Below are 16,434 nucleotides of genomic sequence, written 5' to 3' on the forward strand. Positions count from 1 at the left end.
CAATAGATTATGCTGTTCCGTTTCAAAGTAAACTCCAGCTAAAATCTACTTAAGTTATACATGAGATGCTCATGTTCTTAAGGAAATAAAGTTCACCTCCCTCTTGTTTCTCAGTGGCCCTATATTGCTTCTTTTCTGTCACCACTCTCTATCTGAAGAGTTTGTTACTAGGGAGTGACTGACAAACTATTATTTGTACTTGCCATGCAAACCAGGATTAAAACACAGACTGTGATCCTGGTTTGCAGAGCAAGCATAAATTACAGTTTGCCAGTTTTGATATAAACAAACTTTGGTTTGCCAAAAAACAGGAAGTGACTAAGTATTTTGAGCACATAAGGGAAGGAAGGAATACACACATCCAAGGCTCCTTCTAGGCTTGTTCTCATAGTGCCAAACCATGTTGAATTGTATACTATGTAGTGAGCTATTTTTGTTTTTTAGGAAAATAGAAAAACTGAATAAAAACCTTAGTTTTGAAATCATATGCCATTTAAGAAAGTCTTTTTTTAAAAAAAAAATATGTTTCTTTTCATTCTTTCCCTAGATGAATTTCTGTGATCTAATTCAATATTTCCTATCCACTCAATACTTCATCCTTTGCCCAAGGTGAGCAGAATATGGAATAAGTGAATGAACAGATGAAAAACACATTAAACTAAAAGAAATACAAACTACCCTATATTTCATATAATTTATTATTCAGGTGACAGAAAAGATAAATGGAGGAAATGGCAATGAATTGAAATAGATAACAAAGTTTGCCAGTCTTCCACACCAGAAAATGTGAAGACCATTGTTATTCACATAAAGCCTTAAGCAAACAATATTCACTCTACAGTGTGCTTAAATTGCTTTGCCTTCTTCAGTCTTGACTGCAGCAGTCAAGCGAAGTGCAGAAACATAACAGCACTGTTTGTGAAGAACCAATCTACATACAATAATAAAATATACCATGGATGTTATCTAGAGAAGCAAGCTAATAGGTGTTGCGGGCTCATTTTTTTAAAAAAAATATATGGCTGCATTCATAACATTAGTACTGTGTTGATTTAGCATAGATTAAGAAGCAGGTGCATGCTGTATCTATAGTATATTTATATTCACCCCTGTACTTCGGTAAAGTACCACCCACATGTATAAGACGCCCCCTATTTTGGGGGATTCATATTTAAGAAAATGTGGGAGATGGCACAGAGTTGTTGAGCTTTTTTGTGGAGGATTGCCCAGAGTTGTTGTGCTTTTTTGGGGGGGGGGATTACGTAGGGTTGTCGAGCTTTGTTTGGGGGGGTTGCCGAAAATCCACACGCGTCCCAAAATCTGCCTCACGTCCCATCGCCAGAACAAACTGCCAATCGCCCACCCAATTGCCACAGCGTCAGCCAATCAACACCAGCCACTGACGCAGCAACCAATAACACGCCTAACAGTCGCTGACAGCCATGGCAGCAACCACTCAAACGTCCACCCTATGCACTATCCATGTATAAAATGGGCCCCACTTTTTTGCATAATTTTTAAAGAAAACAAACTAGTCTTATACACAGAAAAGTACGGTATTACAAACTATTAGGAACACACCTCTCATTTTCCCTTTTTCACAAATGTATAACTTGACACTGCTACTTATATGTATTGTTCATTATCTATTATATTTTAGTATGTATTATATATTTCTTATTATTATGAATTGTATTTATATAATTTTTAATTTTTGTATTGTGTGGATATTATGGATTTACATTATCTTGTTTATTATGTTGCAAACTGCACTGTAGCGTTTTGACGAAGGGTAGTATATACATTTCCTAAATAACAACAGCTTACTGGACAGCAGTAGTTCTAGTCTATTGGAGTTAAATACAGCAGGATTACACTACTGGTGAACCCTGAAAGCAACTATAATCTCAGCCACTGTTCTGTATCAAATTAGATTGCTTTTTAAAATGGAAGATTTCAAATGCAGGGTCATTCAGCAGAAATTGGCAGGGAGGAAGGAGGATTGTTGGACATCTCTAAAACTAGAAAAAAAATGTAACTAGATTTCCTGCCCATCTATGCATACCTTGTTACATCATTTGTGAACTTCAATGACATGGAGTTTGTTACCCGTCAATGGCTCAAAGGAGTGAAAGGTATTTGGCCCCAAGCCAACTGGGCCTTTCAGAAGTTGCTGTGTTCTTGGCTTCTCAGGAGACCAAAGAGCTAAATAAATGTAGGCTGACATTGCCAGGTAAAATGACATCTCAGACTGTTACTGTTTCAGAGTTTTAAAGTACTAATTCTTGCTTTGCACGAATTACTTATTGAATTTGAGGCTCGAAAAGATAACTTAAAGCATTTGTGTCTATTGAAATAATATATGTGAAGTTCTCTGATTATTCTAAAATGCTATACAAATATTTGCCATTTTTCAGCTAAATAAGCTCTCAAAGTAATATACAAAAGTAATACAGAGTTCACTTATTACACTTACATTAATTAAGAGATCTATCTTCCAGTAACCTCAGGTTTAAAGGATGACCACTGAACCATCCAAACAAGCTATACTTTCCTGGTTTCCCAGGAAGATTGTAAGACTCATGAGATATCTGCAGTTTCTTCAGCAGTAACGGGTATAGCTAATAGCCAGCTATTAAACATTGTATTATTGCTGTAATTTTATGATTTCAATATAAACAGACAACAGTGCTGGATAAAAAATTGCTTCACTCCTATACACAAGATATTTGTGTTTATGGCAGTGGCAATCCACCCCACTATTTACAGACAAGCTCTCTCTATAGTACTGCAAGAGGGAAACAGTTGGGATCCATTTTACTGAAAATTCAAAACTAGCATGCTCAGTGGAAAATAGCAGTGTCCGTAAGTCACAACATAAATGCATTGACAAAAAACCAAAGATTGCTCCATCTGCCATTTCTGCAATGCACACTCATCAAGCTTTTATGGAATCAATTCTGTCCTTTCTTAGGAAGATAATTTTTAATTATTTTAGACCACACAGGTAATTAATATAAAATGACTTTGCTTGTTTCTGTTAGGTTTTCCAAATGTATAATAAGTTTGTGATTTATAGTTCTATATGTTCGTTGTAATCAGTGGCTAAACAATCAAATGTATACTAATGGTTAACCCTATTCAATGTGTGCCACTTCCTACGTAGTCAAAATGACACCATCCACAAACAAGAGGGAGGCATCAGCAAACTTGGAAGAACCTGAAGGCTTGCAGAAGTGCAAAAAATAAAGGGAGCAGCCCACAAAAACAGGACTAAGCAGGCTCAGTGGACATGTAATGCTGGCTGATCATTTGGGGGTTGGGATGAGACACAAAACTAGAAAAGATAGAGAAATGGAATGGCAAGAAATCTGAACGGGAGCACTCCACTGTACTGTTAGTTACTACTAATATCCATAAGTGTAACAAGGAAGTCTGTTCTTAGAACCCAGAAGACCATTAATGGAAAAAACCAACATCCTTGTTTAGGATTACAAGACTGAAAATCTGTATGTATAACACAACAGAACCACTAAAGGGAGCCATACAATTTTTTTGACCCACCCCTCTCAGTGGGAGAGGAACAGAGACACAAAGAAAAACTATGGCAATACACTTCACTGTGCATACACAAATTATACCTTCCATTTAAAGAGACAGAGAAAACTAGAAGGACTGGATCAGCACTGACTGGTTACCTTGAAGCAATTTCTGCTCACCAAAGGTGAATAATGGCAAATTACAAGTTTGTGCTAACAAGAGGGCATTTAAAGGATCAGGTTTATGATTTGCAAATTTTTACTTACTAGTTACTTGCATTTGCAGTCTTCCATGATAGTTATTACTGCTTCCAGATCTTGGAGAGGCTGCAGCCATGTCAGAGGCTACAACTTCAGCCTATTAAAAAAGAAAGAAAGAAAGAAATCTTTGACTACATGCACCAGCCACCAGTATCAGTGGCACTGACCACTTTAATATATACTAGACTCTTTTTAAATAAAAAGCAACATTTTACTTTAAATTTAGTCAGTCTTTCAAATCTGTCCAAAAATTTACAAATTGTCAAAAAGTGTATCAACTCACCTGCCCACATATATCCATGTCACAAATTATTAATACAAATATATACCCTTGTTTTACAGTAAATCTCACCACATTTTCAAGAGTTCCTCCTATACCCCCCATGCCATGCTTCTGAATTTTTCATGAGCATCTGACAGTCTAATACTGAAAACTGACACAAGAGCCAAACACTTGCACAACCCCACACTACATAAAACTATCAGGAACAGTTTTCAGCAGGCCTGTAGTGCCCCTTAGGTTCTACACATAGTACTTTTGATTCCAGATACTATGTTCAATTCAGGCAATTTTGGTATGTTGAGGACTGCAGAAAACACACATAACAGAATATGAGAAGACTAAGGAACAACTGTACCCCCCCCCAAAAAAAAAAGAAATTAGTACAAGGATGTGCTAAATGCCACAGCACAATGCTGTATAAACACAGCAGTGATATAACTGGTATGATTAAACTAATGGCCAGTTCACATGCTTATCAGAAGAGATGCTCCAAAATATGGCAAAGTATAAATATCTACATCTACATTGTAACATGTATACATTCTGCACAAAGTCTTCCCCATTTCTGAAAGAAAATTTCATGCAGATCCTTTATAAATATATCACCACAGACACAAACAAGATTTTGTGAAACTAGCTTTCCCAAACATCTAATTTTTGGTGATAACCATGAGAGCAAATCTTTCTAATAACTGAGTATCAAGAATGATGGGTTTTAGAGAGCCCTATAAAGTTCTACACTGTCTACCACCAAAGAAATTTTAAAACAAAGCAAATCCTGCGGGGCCAGGCCAGACAAGAAACTGCAGTTATCCCATCCCAACCATTTGCAATTGCAGTTGGTTTATCTAATTATAACCAACCACTTCAGAAATCACCCCACCCCTCCATCCAAATCAGCCTTAGGGTTTGTTTGTTTGTTTGTTTGTTTGTTTGTTTGTTTTTAACTAGAATATCTGAGCAATTAAGCACAGTTGCTTAACAGACCTATTTCAACTTCACCCTCCCAATATTTCCCAAAATTCACCTGGTGGCTTCCCAAGACTGTTCACTAGCCTGCTCTCTGCCCTTGACCTTCTCCAGTTGCTGGGCCATATTCTATAAAAAGACTATGCTAAATCTATGCTTGACAATCTATCCCAATTAAAAATAGTGAGGATTTACCATCTTTCTATAACCACATGCATCTGTCCCTAAATGAAATTAAAAGCAGACAAATAGTAATGTTTGGGGCACTTATGTCTAGTTACTAGAATTATACAGAAAGGCTTTGGCAATGAAGAGTGGGCAAGAAATGTTTTAAATAAATACAGAATTAAATTTAATTACAAAACACAGAAACAAAGGTAAACAGTATGGTAAGTTAATGATTTAAAGATTACCTAAAATGTATGGGTACCTAAATAATAGAGCAACACAGTGAATCAAGGAAAAATAAACAGTTGGCACTCATAAATGCAAAAGGGGAAGATGTTCAGTTTGATCATGAAAAAGGTATCAAAAGTGATGATGATGATGATGATGATGATGATGATGAGTTAGGACTGAGTAGTAAGGTGGACAAGTTTTCTAATGATACTAAATCGTTCAGGGTTATTAAAGCAAAGAAGAGATTGCGAAGAGCTCCAAAAATACATCTCCAAACTGACTGAATTGCAAGTTTAATGCTTTATGTAACACATGCATGTTGGAGCAAAAAGTCATAATTTCACATACATACTCATGGGGTCTGACAGGTCATGGCGGACCAGAACCAAGACCTTATGGTCACAGTAGACAGTTTGATGAAGAGGTAGACGCAGTGTGCAGAAGCAGTGAAAAGGTCAAATTCCATGCTAGGATCATTAGGAAAGGAATTGAAAATAAAACTGCTGATATCATAATGCAGTTATACAAATCTATGGTGCAACTGCATCTGTAATACTGTATACAGTTTTGGTTTCCACACCTAAAAAGAATATTGTAGAGATGGGGAGAGTTATGAAAAGTACCAACCAAAATGATCACGGGAGTGGAACAACTCCCCTATGAAGAAATGTTGAAGCATTTGGGACTTTTTATTTTTGGAAAAGGTGAGTAAGAGGTGACATGATAGAATTTCATTAAGTTATGCATGGCATGGAGAAATTGAAAACAAATTAGTTTTTTCTGTGTGAATTCTCACTAGAATTTGTGAACATCCAATGAAGCTCAATGTTGGAAGATACAGAACAGATAAAGGAAATTACTTATTCACGTAGAGCACAGTTAAACTATGGAACTCACTCCCACAGGAGGCAGTGATGGTTTTAAAAGACAAGTTCATGGAGGAGAGGACTATCAATGGTTACTCGCCATGATGGCGATACTCTGACTCCACAGTTGGAAGCAGTAATGTTTCTGAAAGAGAACAGGTTGCTGTAATAGATGGGCCAGCAAGCTCTTATGTTCTTGGTTGTCAGATGAACCCCTGGAATAGCTCAGTCAGTAGAGCATGAGCCTCTTAATCTCAGGGTTGTGGTCAAGCTCCATGTTGGATGAAAGATTTCTGCTTGCTTTAATGATTTACATTTAAATGCATTTAAACGCATCTTAAAATGATTTACACAACTTTTTATTTTGTCTAGAATGTCATCTCTCGTCACCACTATCAGCCTCAGTTCGTCATACTCCCTCCCTGTAAGAGTTAGTTCAGGCACTAGGGCAGAGGTCCTCAAACTTTTTAAACAGGGGGCCGGTTCACTGTCCCTCAGACACTGCTGGGGGCCAGACTATAGTTTGAAAAAAATATGAACGAATTCCTATGCACACTGCACAGATTTTATTTGTAGTGCACAAAAAACAGGAAAACAATACAATGTTTAAAATGAAGAACAATTTTAATCAACATAAACTTTTCAACTGCGCCGAAACTGACGTTGTTTAAAGAAAGAATGAGATGTCTGGAATCCAGGACGCTTTTGAAAAGTGTGTTTGGAAAACTCGGGAACCCAGATTCCCTGCAAATCAACTACAATTAAAGTGTGTGTGTGTGTGTGTGTGTGTGTGTGTGTGTGTGTTGGGGGTTGCAATAAAAGGGTACACTTTTTGCCAATTTGTTCACTGGAGATTTCCCCCCAACTCTCCCGCTATGACCGTCGCCACACGCCCCCAGCCTCACACAAGCAACTACTTGAGAAAGAATGAGAGAACGGGTGACAAATCTTTCTCCTGTACACAAATCCCCATTCCCCAATTCTTTCTTTGGTGATACAAGCGCCTCCTGAGCTCCAGGAGGCTGACATGCAAGTTTGAGGTCGGGGAGAGAGGAGGCGGCAAGTAAAGCCCCGGGGGTGTCCAAGGACACCAGTTGCCGGCTGAAAGCTCTTAGCAAAACCTCGGAGAGAAGAGAGAGAAAAGTGACAGCTCCCCTGGAAAAGTCTTGGTAGAGTGAGAAAGAGTCGTGAAATATAATAAAATTAAACCCCGAGCTCTCCAGAACTGACGACAAAGAAGGCTTCTATTTCCCCCACCCCACAGAAAGTGACCCAAAGGCAGTCCCCCACGGCTACAAGGCAGCAGCAGCAGCAGCAGCAGCGGCAGTGGCAGCTACAGCTAGAAGCAGCCAGAGGAGTGGCCAGCCCTAGGCGGCGGTGGCTGGGGACTGGAGCCGTGGGCAGGCCACCATGCTGGACAAAGGCGCGTGGGCTCTGGAGAGGAGAGGGCACCGCTGCCCACACGGCCCGGCGGAGGACGGCGAGGGCACCTTGCCACATGAGGTAAGGCTCCCCATCGTAGCCAAGTCCCCAGCGGCTCCACTGGGGAGAAGAAACTTTAGGTGCTTCGGAGGGGAAGACGCAGCGGTGGCAGCCCCCAGGAAAAGCAGGAGCAGCCTGGCAGGGCAGAGCTGGAGCCCTGCCTTCGCTTCCACCTCTCCAAGCACACACATGCCTCCCTCCAGGCGGGGGAACCCGGCAGGTGCATCTCGTGACAGGCAGGCCTGTGTCCGTCACCCAAGCGGGGGGGGGGGCGCCCTTCCATGGAGCCACCCCTGCTGCCGCCACTGCCGCGACCGTTTCTCCCCTCAAAGCCTCCCTTACTAGGCCAAGCCCAGGTCAGACAGATCTCCAAGTTGAGGTCGATGCACATCCGGGCTTCCCTGTTCTTCTGCTTCAGCTTGGCCTCCAAGCGGGACAGTTTCTGCTCCAGCGAGGACAACGCCATCTTCCCCTCCTCCCCCAGAGCCACTGACAATGCCGCCACCGCGCAGCTAGAATACACAAACACCGCAGTGCACACATGCCAAAAGGACCAACCAGGCCACCATATTATCCTCCTCCTCCCATTGCAAAGGCTCAGTTCCACCTTTGCCCACTGTGCTTGATTTGCCTCACGGCTTTTCCTCGCTTTCCGCATGCGCAAGGGCACTAAAGCACTGCCCAAGCTTAGTATCAACATGGCCGTGCCTTCAGTAATATTTTGGACATTCTCCTTGCCAGTACTCATGCATCTCAGGCGGGCCGGGTTTAGGAGGCTGGTGGACCGGATCCGGCCTGTAGCCCTTAGTTTGAAGACCCCTGCACTAGGATCTACCCTTTATCTTCCAGTGACAGATGCAAAGAAGTAATTCAGCTTCTCTAGAATCTCCTTATCCTTCTTTAGTACACATTTGACTCCCTATTCATCCAAGGGCCCAACAGTTCCCCTATACTTTGGTTACTAAAGTATTTATATAGCTTTTTGTTGTTGGTCTTCAGGTTTTTAGCAATGTGCGGCTCAAATTCTTTTTTAGCATCCCTTACTGCAGTGTTTCCCAACCTTGTGCCTCCAGCTGTTTTTGGCCTACAATTCCCATCATCCCTTGCCACTGGTCTTGCTAGTCAGGGATGATGGGAGTTGTAGGCCAAAAACATCTGGAGGCACAAGGTTGGGAAACACTGCCTTACTGTCATGATTTTGGGACGTGGGTGGCGCTGTGGGTTAAACCAGAGAGCCTAGGACTTTCCAATCAGAAGGTTGGTGGTTCGGATCCCCGCGACGGGGTGAGCTCCTATTGCTCGGTCCCTGCTCCTGCCAACCTAGAAGTTTGAAAGCACATCCAAGTGCAAGTAGATAAACAGGTACCGCTCCAGCGGGAAGGTAAACGGCGTTTCCGTGCACTGCTCTGGTTCGCCAGAAGCGGCTTAGTCATGCTGGCCACATGACCCAGAAGCTGTACACCGGCTCCCTCAGCCAATAAAGCGAGATGAGCGCAACAACCCCAGAGTCGGTCACGACTGGACCTGATGATCAGGGGTCCCTTTACCTTTTTCTTACTGTCTTGATTGCATTTGTTTTGCCAAGGATTGTGTTCCACTTTGTTTTCTTCATGTTCTGAAGTCTTTTGGACAAGACTTCAAATTTTTGAAGGAAGCCTTCTGGCCTCTAATAGGGCTTTTGACTCTGCTCATTAACCACGCTACTATCCTCTTGGCCCTTATAGTATGTTTATATAGCAGTTGAGCTTCTACTGTTGTGTTTTTTAACAACTCCCGAGCATTTTAATATCTTTGGCTTTCAATTTCCTTTTTATCAATCCCTTCATTTTGGGGAAGTTTCCTGTTTTGAAGTAAAATGTGATTGTGTTATATTTTTCTTGGCAATTGGCCATGTACATGTATATCTAATTAAACAGCACTATGGTCACCACTCTCAATTGGTTTGACAACACTTACATCTCACACTAGATCCTGGACACCACTCAAGGTTAAATCCAGGGTCACCACCACTCTGATCAATTGCATGACCAACTGTTCTAGGGCAGAGTGATTTAGTGTACAAGCAGCCCCCTGTTTATGTGGGGTTATATTCCAAGGCACCATGTGCAACAGTTAAATCAGGTATAACTGAAACCCACTGAAAAAGTCTGCAAACACCCCGCTCCAGCTCACCATTTTAGTGATGTTTCAGTAATGTCTTTATGATATTTCTGGATTTGGCGAAATATGCAGTTATGCACAGTTAGAATTTGCATAAACGGGGGGCTGCCTCTATACAGAAATTTTACCTCTTGGTCATGACTGGAACACATATAGAGCCAGTCTATGTATGGGTAATCAATGTCACTCATCACTACAACATCTGAATCCTTAGGATGCTTCCTTGATTTTATTCTTCATCTTAAGATATCCTGAAGCATTTTGATCAGGGCAGTGATAGTATGTTTTGTACTAAATTACTAAGTGGCCCAGTATCACCAACCACAAGAGTCCTGTGGAAGGGCCTGCCCCTTCAGGGATTTCTAGCTTGCTAGTCTTAATGTCCTCTTTGATGTCCAGAGTGACACCACCTCCAGTATGTCATTCCCTGTCCTTTTTATACAGTTTATATTCAGCCAGAGATAGCCATGTCCCACTGGTGCTATGTCTTGTCCACTTAAATTTTCATCAGCTTTCTCAGCTTCATCCCAGGATGGAGGATCAGTTCCAAATAGGACCCTCCTCAGCTCAATCCTATGCATGTTTACTCAAGGTAACACCAATTTAATTCAATGGTCCTTCCCTCTAGGTAAGTGTGTACAGAACTACATCCAAGCAATATCACAATTGTTTTTTGAGCCATTCCAAGGCGTTTGCTACTAACACAGTCAGCAGTATATCTAAATCATCTTTCTCAACATATTACTTTAGATAGGCTAGTAATATTTTCTTTGGATCACAATGATCTGTTATCCTGTGATTTTTTTTAAACCAAGATTACTCTCCAGAATTTTTGAATAACCAAACATAACCAAATAAATTCATGAATTAAATTCAAGCTAATTATGAGTTATGAAATTGACTTGTTTAACTATCCTTGTGTGTTTTAAGCCATGAACCCTGTTTTATATGAAACAGTAAGCCATTGAAAGCACAACTGAACGGAGCAGAAGTCTTCCTCCTAGCCGTACCACAGGAAAAGGAAGGTGGAGCATGTGAGCCCTATACTTCACGCGATCTTTTGGAGGCTCATCCACAGAGCCATTATTACATGTGAATCAGGCAGCTAACCAATTCAAATTTAAGGAGCAGAAGCGGTGGAATGAAGTGGCATTGCTTACCTGACTTCCTAACACAAAGTAAGGAGCAGGAAGGTGGGTATGATGTGGGTGCAGCAGCAGAGTTAATTTGCCTCACCTTCACGTTGCCCACTGCCTCATCCCTCCTGCTGGTTCTCAGAAGCAACCTCCACACTGAAAAGCCAGGTAAGCTAAACTGTCCCACTCCACCAGCTGCTACTAGTTAAGAATAGTGGAGTTTAACTTGCAAGGTTTCATTTTAACCAATTTATTTTAACATAAATTCTTAATAAATGACTTTTAAAACCCAAGTATATCAAACATTGATTTTTATCCACCATGCTATAAGATGAACTCACAGGACACACCACATTATCTTACTCACAGTTTCCACTGCCCCATTACACCTAAACAGCAATAACATGAGAACTCAACTTAACCACTAACTCAGGGATGGATGGTACCTTTTCCAGGCAGAGGGCCTCACTCCCTTCTGGGCAACCTTCTGGGGGGCCACATGCAAAAGTGAGAAGAGCAGTGAACATTTCACCTTTGTATGATAGGATTATTTCCATGCACTTTTACATACCCCTCTCTATTCTCTATCCAGGCAAGAAAGAGTCATTATCAGAGGCAAAGGACACATTTCAGCAAGGCAAAAACACTCAAATATAAAGCAATATGGTAAAGCAATACCAGTGAAAGGTGTGATGTGGGGAGAGGGGTTGTGGCCTGCAAAAAGTCTGGAAGGCAATGTTTGGCCTGAGCCTGAGGTTGCCTAGCCCTGTTCTAACTGTCCCCAACCTGTGTACACACTCAGCTCTTTTTCATTTTTTTAAACAGAAACTCAAAGATTAACACTTTAACCACTTTATTTAGAGGATCATCTTAAGCACCAAGTTTATGCTGATACTGAAGTGAAGAAAGGGACTACAAATCCCACTGGTCTGAACATACTTAAATCTCTTTTATTTAAATCAATGTGACTTACAATCTGCTCCTATGCATGCTATGGAAGTAAATCAAATTATGCTTAATACTACAAAGTATGCATAATACTGCAATCTTAGGTGCTTAACTTTGGCTAGACCATGCCTAAAAGGAATATTACATAAGTTACACACATTGTAGAACATGGCTAGAGAAACCTCTGAGCCATTTTGGCTAAGCCATGCTTACCTGCCAGTCACATGATGTCCTATATGTCAGGTGTGAGCTGATAAAAAGGTAGATGGGCCAAAATGAGTTTTAAAGCCCCATCAATCATCTGCACACCTGGCATCTGAAGCATACCTGCCTTTTCAAAGTGTCATGTCACCCAATGTCATTGTGAAGTCAGGTGATTGGCAGAGGACAGCCCCATCCACCCGTTGCATTAGGCCTGGGGAGCAGGGTTAGAAGACATAAGGATTCAGATCCAGTTCCCTATTGCAGAACATTGGTCTTCAGTTCTTTGTGTTGTAACCCAAAAGTGTTGTAATCCAAAAGTAATCATGCCACCACCATTTATTTTTAGGGCTTAGCTTTAACAGAAAAAGCAGATATGAAGAGACCAAATGTAAAGGAACTCCATTATGTGGAAGAAGGCATTGTGGCAGCTACAGCATGTTTCTACTTTATCTTTTAGTGTGTATACTTTCCCAACAAATCAATGCTATACATTAAAAATCCAAAAACCTGACCATTTTTATCAGTGGACAACCTGACCATTTTTATCAGTGGACCACAGAGAAGGGCCTCGGATGTCAATCTCAGGTTTCTAGCAGGTACTTATTAATGTAGGCAGTCCTTCTGACAGTCTAGACCCAAAGTCTTTACTATTTTAAACACCATCACCTTAAATTGGGCCCAGAAGTGAACAGGCAGGTAGTGTAACTGGCGCTGTAATAAGATAAGAACGCTTGACTCCTAGAAGTGTTCTTGCTACCACATACGTGGTGCAGTAATTGAAACTACTGTATCATCTTTAAGAGAAGCTCCATGCAGAGTGCATTCAAGTAATCCAACCTGAATGTAACCAACACAAATGACACTGAGGCAAGATCTGCCTCCTCTGGATAAGACAAAACAGCTCAAACTAGTTAAAACACATGGGCCACCAATGTTACATGTGCCTCCACAGATAGCACCAAGTCCAGGAGCACTCCCAAAATGTTCACTTGGCCCCTTAGGGGGAAATACAATGCCAACTGGATGTGCAGTTTTCCCCAACTCACAGCACTTTTGTCTTGTTGTTTAACCTCATCTACCCAAACACTGCCCCCAGGTATCTGTTCAGGATTTCCTTAGGATAAGAATGTGGAAAAGAGAGATGGAGCTGCATGACCTCACTAGTAGTTTCATGTATGTTAAAAAGTATGGGAAATAAAAAAGGACCGTGAAGAATGCCAAAGGCCAATAGGTAGAACGTAAGGCCTCCAGCACCATCTTCTGAACTGTAACCCCCATGCAGGAACAGTGTCCTCAAGTGACATCTGAGACAGACAGCTATGGTCAATGATATAAAAAGCCACTGAGAGGTCCAGAACCAAGGAGATTGTGCTCCCCCCATGCCCATTCTCTAGCACAAGTCATTCACACATGCATTTTCTGTCCTGAACCCAGACATGTAATCCCTGACCCAAATACTCTATTCTTCCATCCCAACAGAGTTGCTTCCTTTTTATTTACTCCTTAATTTTCCTGGGTGTTTAAACAAGCATTTTCCTGATCTTTCCATGTAGCTCCTGAGCAAGTGGAAGGGGAGTATTTTACTTGAGAAAAAAATGATTGATGTTCTCCCTCACCTCTTCTTTCTGATTATATGGTTTGGAGAGATTAAGTTTTCCCCCCAGCTGCTTAAGGAAAAAATAGTAAGCTTCTGCCAAACTTATGCACGGGTGGGGGGCATACTAAAGTTGGAGAGAAATAAGTATTCAGATCAGTGCTGTATTAGTTTGTTGTATGTTTTAAAAACCTCTATATATTTGAGATCAACCAATCAAATCCAATGAGGCTTACTTCTGGGCAGAACAGGCCTGCAAATTTTAACATTAGTGAAAATTGAAGCAGGGCAGTCTTTATTTTGGATCACTCAATCTGGAATGCTTTTGTCTCTAGCATTTCCAAAGGAATGTTGCAGGAAATAGAAAGGTTTCCCATCCTGTGTTAAACCATGGTTTAGAAAGACATGCACAAAAAGAAGCAAACCTTGGGCTCCCACTCCCCTTCTTCCATTTTCTCCTCCTACACAGATGGAATAGAAAGACTATGGAAACTTATTTCCTGTTTCCTATAAACATGACTTCTTATTTTGCCTGAACTGGAAATAATTATTCTTATTTAAACTGACTGTTTAGCACTTGGTGTTAAACTATGATCTACCATTTAGACAAAATGTAAAGTTATAGTTAAAAGAAACTAAAAGAAAAAGCTTCCAAAATTCTCCTGGCCATGTGGGTGAAAATAGGGGAGCACTCAAGCCTGAGGTTCACTGTGGCTCTTGTGTTGAGGAAAAACTTTGTTTAGTGTGATGTCTAAATATGTCCTAGAAAGTCCAAATAAAATGATTCCATATTGCAGGTTGGGGTTAAAGATGGGTGCTGAATCTGATGAAAACTACTGCTGTAGAACACCTGCATATCAAAAAAGCAACATCTGAACATGTACAGTATTTCGGTCTCAAGGCACATATTGCAGCAACTGCACTAAAAACATGTCTGAGTATAGCTGGCGTCTCATGAATACCCTGGAAACCCTTGAGTTCGTAACAGAAAAACAGGATATTATATATTTGATTCATACTAGAAACTTAATAATAAAATACTCAACAGTGCACATTCAGCCATGTAGATTTACAAACACACAGTACTTGAGCACTAATTGTAATAACTTGTAGAGTTGTTAACATTTTGAGAGAGTTCAGCTGCATAAGACCTAGAGCAGACACTGTCACATCACCTCAACACTGAAGTATTGTAAGCCTCTATTATGCAGGACCTTCCTTGTTCTGATCGAGTTTCTGAAGAGTCCCATTACCGCCCTATTGCATAACACTATCTTTTTTATTATTAGCATTTGTTAAGGCTACATCATATGCCCACTTACTTGGAAGCAAGTCACATCAGATTCAGTGCAACTTAACTTTCAACCAAGCATACAACAGAATCCAGCTGCAAACAATATTATTTCAGATACGTGGTGGAATACGCGGTATTCTGGTAGGAAGGTATGATCAACCGTCGCAGGCCTTCCATTCCCTTTGCAGCAATAGAGAAAAGCAATGTTGTGCAGTATTTTGGGCAAAAAGAGGGAGGGTGGTAGGACGAAGCTGGGGGGGCGGGGGAGAGAGAGAATGACAGGCTGCAGAGTCACAGTAGGTCATCCCAAAGTGAGAGTGCCTCTTCCTTCTTCCTCTACCCCCTTTCCAAGAACGAAGGTAAACAGCAATCAAAATGTAACTAATATTCTCCTCCCCCTTTGGATCGAGAGGCAGGGGGCCGCCCTGCCGGGACTGCTTCCCAGGGCGCTGACGGCTCTGCCAATCCACTCAGCGCTGCTAACAGGGTTCAAGGCTCAAGCTGGCCCATCTCCCACGGCCTGCCTTACCCCGCCCCTGCCGCCAGTTAAAGATCCATGAAATGAATAAACAAGGTGACACCAGGGCAAGAGTGGCAAAGGGGTTGGAAGGGGGAGGCAGGCGAAGCAAGAAGACACGGGACACCCTTCGCCCTCCACTCCCCGAACCAGCAGGAGGGCCCAGCAGAGAGAGAGAAGGGGTGGGTGAGTGGGTGCGGGGGGGGGGGGAGAGACTCGCAGTTTCGCACCCTTTCCTCCCACCCCCTCCCCCAAAGGGGGCGAGAAATGCAGGGCCCCCACGACGCTTCTCTCCCTCCGGAGTCTCCGTCAGGCCACCGCCGCCAGGAACCGACCGAGAAGAGCTGGCCTTGGCTGCGCAAGCCTGTTTATTTGTCAGTCAGTCCAGTCAAGCTGGCTGCTTTTCGGTGCCTGCCTTACCGTGGCTCTGAGCCCAGCTGCGTTGTGGTGCCGCCGCCGCCTCGCTGTGGCGGAGGGTTGTCCTTCCCCCTCCACGCCAGCCGCCGCCGCCGCCGCCTCAGCCCTCGGCACCGCTCCCAAACGCCGCTGCCACTAACGCCGCTGCCGCCACAGCGCAACAAAATGATGCCATCTCACAGCAGCGGCATTGGAGGCTCTCCTCCTGGCTCACAGAAAAAAGAGACACACAGAGAGAGAGAGGCAGAGATGGCGCGCGCGCGCCCCGTCTCCCGCCTGCCACTGGCGGCGCGCGCCCCAACCGTCGAGGTGGAGAGGGAAGGAGGGGGGGAGGGAGGGAGGAGGAGGAGGATCCGGCGCGAGGC

General features: G+C 42.4%; 1 protein-coding gene across 2 annotated transcripts in view; it reads right to left on the minus strand.

Moving 5' to 3' along the window:
• Positions 1-16,297, minus strand: part of WWP1 (WW domain containing E3 ubiquitin protein ligase 1) — a 46,041-nt gene extending 29,744 nt beyond the window's left edge. For both annotated transcript variants that reach the window (XM_028736580.2, XM_028736579.2), the window contains exons 1-2: positions 16,073-16,297; positions 3,807-3,897 (exon numbers count right to left, since the gene is read on the minus strand). In XM_028736580.2, the coding sequence (XP_028592413.1) occupies positions 3,807-3,876 (70 nt within the window). In that variant the 5' untranslated portion in view covers positions 3,877-3,897; positions 16,073-16,297. The remainder of the gene's footprint in view (positions 1-3,806; positions 3,898-16,072) is intronic.
• Positions 16,298-16,434: the final 137 nt, after the last annotated feature.

This window comes from Podarcis muralis, chromosome 8 (genome assembly GCF_964188315.1).
Source record: "Podarcis muralis chromosome 8, rPodMur119.hap1.1, whole genome shotgun sequence".
Classification (NCBI taxonomy): domain Eukaryota; kingdom Metazoa; phylum Chordata; class Lepidosauria; order Squamata; family Lacertidae; genus Podarcis; species Podarcis muralis.